Source organism: Carassius auratus, unplaced genomic scaffold (assembly GCF_003368295.1).
Source record: "Carassius auratus strain Wakin unplaced genomic scaffold, ASM336829v1 scaf_tig00217496, whole genome shotgun sequence".
NCBI classification, from domain to species: domain Eukaryota; kingdom Metazoa; phylum Chordata; class Actinopteri; order Cypriniformes; family Cyprinidae; genus Carassius; species Carassius auratus.
The window spans coordinates 70,001-78,845 of record NW_020529095.1 but is presented as its reverse complement, the minus strand read 5'-3'; the positions used below and the strand labels follow the sequence as shown (position 1 = coordinate 78,845).

Below are 8,845 nucleotides of genomic sequence, written 5' to 3'. Positions count from 1 at the left end.
TCCAGGCTGGACTATTGCAATGCCCTCTTGGCAGGTCTTCCAGCCAATTCTATCAAACCTTCACAATTAATTCAGAACGCGGCAGCAAGATTATTTTTATGAGGCAAAAAGAATACATGTCACACCTCTGTTTATCAGTTTGCACTGGCTTCCAATAGTTGCTCGTATAAAATTCAAGGCATTGATGTTTGCCTACAAAACTACCACTTGGTCTGCACCCATTTACCTAAATTTGTTACTTCAGACTTATTTGCCCTCTAGAAGCTTGCGTTCTGCAAGTGAACGCCGCTTGATTGTGCCATCCCAAAGAAGCAAAAAGACACTTTTACGGACTTTTAAATTAAATGTTCCCTCCTGGTGGAATTACCTCCCCAACTCAATCCGGAGAGCTGAGTCCTTTGCAATCTTCAAGAATCTCTTCCATCTTTATTTGACCCTCTAACTTTAACACTCACTATTCTAATTATTTTCTTTAAAAAAAATCTAACTACCTTTCTAATCTTTTTATATTCTATTTTCTTTTCATTAATTATGCAATTGTATTTGTGTGTGTGTATGTGTAAAGACCTCTAACACTAGCTTGCTCTATTCTTTTTTTTTCAATCTGTTTTCTTTATATTATATTATTTAAAATCCCATACTAGGTGTACTGTGTTAACCTAACTGAGACTTGTTATAGCGCTTATATATCATTGCTCTTTTTGTTGTTTTTGATTGCTTCCACTGTCCTCATCTGCTAAATGAATAAATGTAAATGTAACGGACTTCTGGGTATACATGATTTACAGCACTGAAGTTACATAAAATATAACATGATTAGATTTTGCCCTTTGCCCATGAAACTATTTTCCCTGGAACAAATAATAGCATTTATCAGACGCTTTTATCCAAAGCGACTTACAGATGAAGACTCATGTTTAACCACTATAGGGACAGTGACAAAATCCAGAAGATCTGGTCGAGGTGAGGCTGCTACGGGTTCATGAGTGGTGAATGGGTGTTGACGCCCTGGAACTAATTTCTGAAAGAATTGACATTTCTGAAAATGTCGATGGAAATTTCCAAACAGACATTATATTTATTAACAAGCCATATATTTGAAATCTAAACAAGTACACTCTCTCCAAAAAGCTCTTAAAACTATAATCTGAGAGACAAAAACAGTATTATCTTTTAATTATAGTGGATTTGGGTGTCTTATTACACTGCTGTGAGAAATACGGCAAGCGGAGGGATAAAAACAGTAAAGCAGTTGGAGGAGTTCTGTTATCACTCTAATATTGACCTCTTATCAGCCAATTAGATTTGTGGACCAACTAGAATAGTTAATCATGGATAAAAAAAAAAATAACTTTCTGAAACAGATAAAGTACAGATTACCAACTCCTGCACTATTAAATCCTGAACTAAAATAAACTACATTAACGCTAATCTGAATTAGCACGTCGAAGGTTGCCTATAAAACATGTAAATGAAACTAGAAAAGCTTAACATTTTATGGAACTGAGAAGCAAATCAAAGGTTAACAATTCCAGTGGAAAAAAGTCTGCATCCAAAAAAAATTATAATAATTTGGTGTCCTGCTGACTGATTTGTCCCTTTTCCATTTTTATTCCATTATATTATTGCCTGCCTGAAGTTATTTCTGAGTTCGGCTTTCAATTTTAACAAGTGGATTGGAAAAATAAACATGATAGCTCAATAAAAATTAAATCGATAGCTTAATAAATCAAGGATTGTGGATGGTGTTGTCTGCTTTGCAATGCTATTTACCTCATCTCTGGCGAAGGGATCCTGCACACAAAAAAGAAAAGCCCTGCCCTGTATAATCACACTGTAATGAAGCAAGTGGCTTTTCCTGATGGATCTCATATCTATAAGATGGATTTCTGTGTGCGAGGTTACAAACAGATGTTCCTTTTCTACGTTTTGACTTTCAATTTTCACTTAACACCAATGTGGAAGTACATGAAAAGGATTGGGTCTTATTGGGTCCATTTGGAAAAAGCACAATTATTTTAAATTACCTGAGGCAACTGATACCGGACCCAACCCGTGTCCAAGGCACTCAACAAAGTTTTGGACCTGAACCTGCTTTGGTCCGACCTCAAGTTTTCGGATTCAAGTGGACCCATGGAGACCTCTAGCCTGCAGTATATTGTTTGTGTCTATATTGCCTTAATGTAACGAGAGGAAGATAATGCCTATCCAGTTCCCTGACCTGAACCGGGAAAAAAAACTGAAGAGGAAAGAGTATCAACATGGAGCTGGGAATCTGAAGCGTCTGGAGTGATTCTGTATGAAGGAATGGTCTCTGATCTCTTGTCAGATCATTTTAGGCATTATAGGAGATTGGGAAAAGGAGGTTGAAAAAAGTATTGAATAAAATTGTGCCATTAATTGTGGCCAATGTGCGTTTTAGAAATACTTTCTAAAACTTTCTAAAAATTTGATTTCCCTTTCTTCCTATTTTACTTCAATTTAAGGTTAGGGTTTTGTGATTTATTATATACATATATATATATATATATATATATATATATATATATATATATATATATATATATATATATATATATATATATATATATATATAAAAGAAAGAAAAATTCAGTGCAGATTTAATTTCACAGGCTTCTTTGTTCATGTGTCAATATTGTAGATATATCAAGACTGAATACACAACATAAATCTTAAATCAATGCATCCTGGTGGGTTTAATTTAAGCCTCAATTTAGTCCTGAAGTAGCTCTAGTCTTCCTCCAGAAAATCAGCCTATTAAATTCTGGACTATATTAAGTCTAAAATTAACTAAAATCATGACAGAGAAAGCAGATTTATGTTAATCTGGTTTTAAGGGCCATTTTAGTCTAGAACAAGGCTTACTCTCCATTAAGGAAACCACCTTTAAAATGCCTTAAAGCATTTGAACACTAGTAATCACTCCTTGCAGCTACATTTACAATTGGTTGTCTGTTAATTTAACTGCATTCATGATCTAAAGTTTAATCTTTTAAAGAGTTTGTTTCAAAATTAAGCCTAAAATGTGAAGGCAAAATCAAAACTAATACACACACAAACTGTTATCTCCCCTCAATCCCAAAGTACATTTGAAAGATATCAGAACATCCTTTTTCACTAAGAAACTGATAGAGCTGTCCAAGGTCCATGTGGTTTCCTCTGGTCCCATGAGTGTCAAAACTTACTTCATGAAAGCCAGTAAATTTGCGGAGAGAGTCAGTTCTCTTCTCTGTCCAGGTGTTGTCAAAAGGGACATCCTCTCTGTGACGAATCGTAATTCTCTTCCATGTTAAAACTTTCACCCTGGAGAATAAATAAAAAATGAATAGGTAGTTCGACTGGATTACTGAAAATATTTACCAGAATCCATAGCAACATGCAATCTTTTCTGTTCAATATATTAGGTCAGCTGTAGCTTTGTGTAAATTCAAATATGCATCAATATCGATTGATTTGATTTCAATTACTATAATAATATAATATTGTTCATATATGTAAAAATGTCTAAGTCATAGGATAATACCACCATTTCAAAAATAATAAAAAAAAGAGAAAAAATATGACACTATGCTTCCATTATTTGAGTTTGCTGATTGGTTTAAGAATAAACCGCCAATTTATCAGTTGTGCCAAGTGGTGCCAGCCCAAGTTATTTTCTGTTCATTGCCAGTTCATTCAATAAAGACAGTTAACAATCTAGCTTCTGAGAACTAAGTTATTAACCCAACAATAGCGGGGTCAGTTAATTATTTTCTTTGCAGTCTTTCCTCTAGGACTCTAGGACCTTGGTTTCCAAATGAAATACAAAACCTGCAATCATCTGAAAAATTGACTTGGGACCAATTGCAACAGTCAATTTCCTCTCCTAAGCCCAGGTAAGATGCCTCAGATGTTGTCTGTGACTTTTTTTGTTAAATGTGAGACAAAATCATCACAATTAAAAGAACCAAAGACTTAGACTAGATCAGTCGGTGTGCATTGATTAAATACACAAGTTTCACAATTTGAGTTGAATTACTGAAATAAATGAACTCTTCCTTGACATTCTAATTTATTGAGATGCACCTGTAATTACGGATTATAATGACTTATACTGTCTTTTTACGAGTTGCATTATGCCACGTAAATGCTAATCCATCACTGCATTGTTGATTGGAGAAACAATAAACAGGCAGCGCTACTCTACATTGCTCATATCCCACATTTGATTAATCAGTGGCAAGTTTATCCTCACTGTACAACCTATACAGTATTATTTAACTTAACAGCACTGTATAGGCATTGAAACTGCATAACTCACATAACAGAAACAGATGCAGACCAGTGCCAACAAGTGATACCCAATGGTAACAGATACTGATGGGATAACATACTGATCTTAAAATGTGACTGTTATTGTTCATCTATGTCTGCAGGTGTACTGTGAATTGGCCTTATACAGTATGTGATGGCAATGTTACCTTATCTAATTGTGTTTGCTTTTGAAAAAAAAACAAAAAAAAAAACAAGGTAAAATATTGCCTGTCAGTGCTCCTGGCTTATATTCAGATATTTATGTTCAGATATTATCAATATTAATACTTCACAAACAAATTATAAAAACATTTCACGAGAGAATAAGAATGGACACAACTTTTTTTTTTTTTAAGATACCTGGCCCAGAACTCATTGCAAGTAGACTGCTGACCCTCCACACACACAATACCAGGCTTTCCTGGCATACTGAACCCAGAAAGGTTCATCTCCTCTGCCCATTCCAAAATGTTCTTCCTCTTGATCTTATTGTAGATGTGATGGCTATAGATCCAGAGTCTAGTGAAAATCTTTTTTGACATCATCAAAACATCTTCCTTCTTCAGATCGCTGACAGGGACACTTTTTGTTATATATGCTTGTGCATTGTCATTTATCCACTGCACAGCAGAAAGAATACACACATCACCAATGCAGTTTTCAGAAAGGTAGGTGTTGAGGTTGGAGTGAAGCATCATCTGCTGTGATCTGGTGAGCACTGAACATCTGAAAAGGGGAAAAAAACATTATCCTAATAAAAATATTGAATGAGTACAACTTAAATGTCTGTAATCTGAAAATCAGATAATTTATAGCACTTTATTTGATCCCATTTGAAATTATTAGGACTGGTATTAAATTGTCATAGGAACTGTCAGGGGTGAACTTAAGCATAGGCTAGGGATTGGCCCTTTTCACCAATGCACATGGCAATGGTGACACTAGAACAGAAATATCCTAGATTCGGCTTAGCTAAAAATACAGAATTATATAATACACACATACTCACAGTCACTGATGACAGACATTTATTAAAGTTCACACTTGTCATGTTTGGTTTGATTAAAATGAACCCTGATGCAATTGCTCTGTTAATGCGGTTCATTTGAGCATGTGTGAACGTTGCCATCCGAACCCTGGTGTGCACCAAGCAGGCAGAGACCACTAAAAAGATGGGTTTTGGTCCACTTTCAAACAGACTCTGGTGCGGTTCGAATTATATATAAATGCAACATAGACCAAATACTTCTAAAACCAAAAACAGAAAGCAATGACAAAATGCAACGCTATGAGAGATGATTTGACTATGTAGTGTACCAAAACAAAATGAACAGAGGGCAAATGTGGAGCAAAAAAGTGCCTTTTATGAGCTTCTTGTGAGTTTGCAGTTGGTGAAAATAAAATTATATATGTACATGCAAGAATGAGCGCGCTTACTCCATTAAATGGCATTAGGTGTGTTCGGCTTAAGCAAACTAAGTCTTACGCACTTTTTTGTTTGAGGTGTTCAGTGATTTCCGTCACGATACACAGGTGCATCTCAATAAATTAGAATGTCATGGAAAAGTTAATTTCAGTAATTCAACTCAAATTGTGAAACTTGTGTTTTAAATAAATTCAATTGAACAAAAATTGAATAAACTGACAGCCACCAGATTAAGGCGTTCAGTACTGGCGGGGGCTGATTTATTTTCTTGTGAAGTCAGCTGGTTAGCGGGCTGGGAGAGCCTGAAGACGCACTGCTTCCTGGAACGCATTGACGGACCGCAACCGCGTGCAGTGTGAACGCTGGAATCCGGTAACATGGGTGCATAAAAAAATACGCAATGCATACGCACTGCAGACAGAGTATGTGTGAAATGGGCATAGGGGTTCTTGCAGGGATTTTGCTTGAGAATTCCTTGAGTGTAGGTATTCTAGGATGCATTGGTAGGGCTGGATTGGAGAGGGGAGATTGAAAATGTAAATAAAATGACCTTTCTTGGCTTGGTCTGTCTTGCTTTGTTTGATTAAAAAGGATTGTTTCTTCGTTGAGTAAGGTTAGGTCTGATATGGTAGGGTTGATTTTGGATTGAAATTTGAAGAGCTCGTGAGCTCCGAGCACCTATGAAAACTGTAAAAAGCTAGAATGAACATGGCGTTGAGCGTGTGAGCTATGCTGAGGGGTTGGTAATTTGTGAGGAGGGTGTAAAGAAATTTTGTGAGGATATCTGGCGTTATGGTTTGTCTAGCGTCAGGATGGGTGGGCTTGGGATCACTGGATCCCTTTGATAAAGAGGGAGGTTTGCAAATTGTTTATGCACCAAACATCAGTTTATGAAAAAAGCCTTTGATAGCAGGGTACATGCAGGAATCTTGAAGTTAATTTTAATACCTTTTCAAGACTTTTTCCAGGACCTTCTCATTATTTTTTAATACCTCACCGCCACTTCAAGCTGTAACCATTTACATCAGTTATACTTTTAACTTAACAGTTTGAGTTTGTGATAAAGACTATAGACCACTCTAATACAAAAAAATCAAATAGGCTGGGATAGTAAATCGAAGCAAAGTTTATTAAAAAACTTTTCAGTGTGTTGTAATACGCACTGGGAACGCCAGAGCGTACTTTGTGGTTTTGAACTTCCGCCCACCTGCCTGCTCTGGTGCTCTCAGAGGCAATTTACGAACGCACCCACAATAGCCTAGTTTATGTACCTTTTCGTTTTTTTATTTTTATAAAAATGACTAAATTCACACTGTTACGATGTTTTTGGGACTCAAACTGTTGGACAGCTAATTCAGAAAAAAATACTTTCAAAATTTAAGACTTTATAAAGCTGTGATAAGACTTTAATACTTTTTAAGGGTCTTAATTTTCCCAAAATTGATTTATCACCTTTTAATACTTTTCAAGACCCCGCGGATACCCTGGATAGAACAGACTTGGAGAACCTTGGTGCCGTTGAGAAACAAAATGAAAGAGGTGATGGATAGTAGGGAAAAATCCGGGAACGGAATGTTATAAGTGAGATGAAATGCATTGACACATCTCCAACGCAGTCATGTATGACTGGAGGTTGTGGGAAAAACTGCCTGGAGAATAGTGTCAAGCTTTTTTTTCTTTTCTTTTTTTTTTAAAATGTATATATAGGCTCCTGCGGGAGCAGACAATGCTGTGGCAATGAGGAAATACAGAAAAGACTCCTGCAGGAATAGACGCTGCTGCGGCAGTGAGGAAATACAGAAAAGGCTCCTGCGGGAGAAGACACTGCTGCGATAGTGAGGAAGGGAGGGGGTCGTAGGAAAAGGGGTGTGTGATGTCTTGGAGAACATGTGTAACCTGCACTGCTAGCAGAGGCAGCCTTATGCTAATGTCTGCTACGTGAGCTGGAGGACGCTGAAAAGTAAAAAGGGGGTTAAGAGTAACAGGATGGAAATGCTGGGATGTGTGGGACAGTGTTGCAAGTAGAAGCAGCTTTGTGTTTGCCTTGGTTGCTGTAGTTGTTGGCTGTGGTAAAGTAGAAGGGTTAGTAAAATGTTACGGGGCAAGCTAAAAATGCCTGGGTAGCCTACTGTGTTGCCGGCTTAGCAATTGGTTGCCTGATTTTGACGATTCCTCAAGCCTGGTCCACATTAATAATTTCCTGTTGGAAAAGCATATTTTCCACTCGTTTTGGCGTTCCAGCCTTTCTACACACTCTCGGATAAATTAAATGCTGATGTGAATTGTAGTATGGACTGTGGAAACAGAGGCTTTGAAAACTATGAAGCATGTTTAGTCTTGTAAGACATTGTACTAATAGCCATGTTTATAGCAGTAACGTTAATTTGCAGGTATGTGCTATTCAACATTCAGGCAGTTTCTAAAGATATTTTTACTTTGCATGCTTTTCATATTACGGTCCTAAAAAGAAAATGGGAAATTTACTCACACTTGCTGTCCTGTGGCAAAACACGAGGGCAGTTTGCATTTTAGATATATCCTGAATGATCACACAAGTAAATGGTGTAATATTTTGCTAAATAAATTAATCCTGCCAGAGGAATTGCATGAAACTTATGTCTGTATCATCTTGGTGAGGTTTAAACATGCACAGTTAGGCAAATGTAATGTCTTTGGACATTTCAGTGTGGATGATGACTAGGGAAAAAATGTCTTGGCTTCAGGGTTAAAAATGGCATCATCATTCGACAGAATTATGTCATAATGCCATTTAACAAACTATAGCCGCGAAACCTGCATTTAGCGTCTTCACCTGAAAATGTATTGATTTACAACGCACGGTCTGCTCTGCTAGTGAAGGCGGCCTCAACTGCGCTGTGGCCGGAAAGCTGTGGTGAAAGGCTGAGCCGTGTCAGGAAGGGAGTGAGGCTTTGTTGCGGTGAGATCTGTGATGCCACTCGGGCTGGTTGAATGCCTACGGCTGCTGCGATCCAGCACTCGAGGACAGCAGGTCTTGGGCGGGACAATGGTGCTGTCGAGTGAGGCGAGCTCGGGGCTTTGCAAGGTCTATTGAAAAAACAAAAACAAATCCCCGGTATAGATCTC

The 8,845-nt window shown here is 37.4% G+C and overlaps 1 protein-coding gene across 1 annotated transcript in view; it reads right to left on the bottom strand.

The window, feature by feature from the left end:
* Positions 1 to 2,620: 2,620 nt before the first annotated feature.
* Positions 2,621 to 8,845, bottom strand: part of rwdd2b (RWD domain containing 2B) — a 42,596-nt gene continuing 36,371 nt past the window's right edge. Inside the window, exons 4-5 of the mRNA XM_026265549.1 lie at positions 4,675 to 5,040; positions 2,621 to 3,324 (exon numbers count right to left, since the gene is read on the bottom strand). Of these exons, the coding sequence (XP_026121334.1) occupies positions 3,084 to 3,324; positions 4,675 to 5,040 (607 nt within the window). The 3' untranslated portion in view covers positions 2,621 to 3,083. The remainder of the gene's footprint in view (positions 3,325 to 4,674; positions 5,041 to 8,845) is intronic.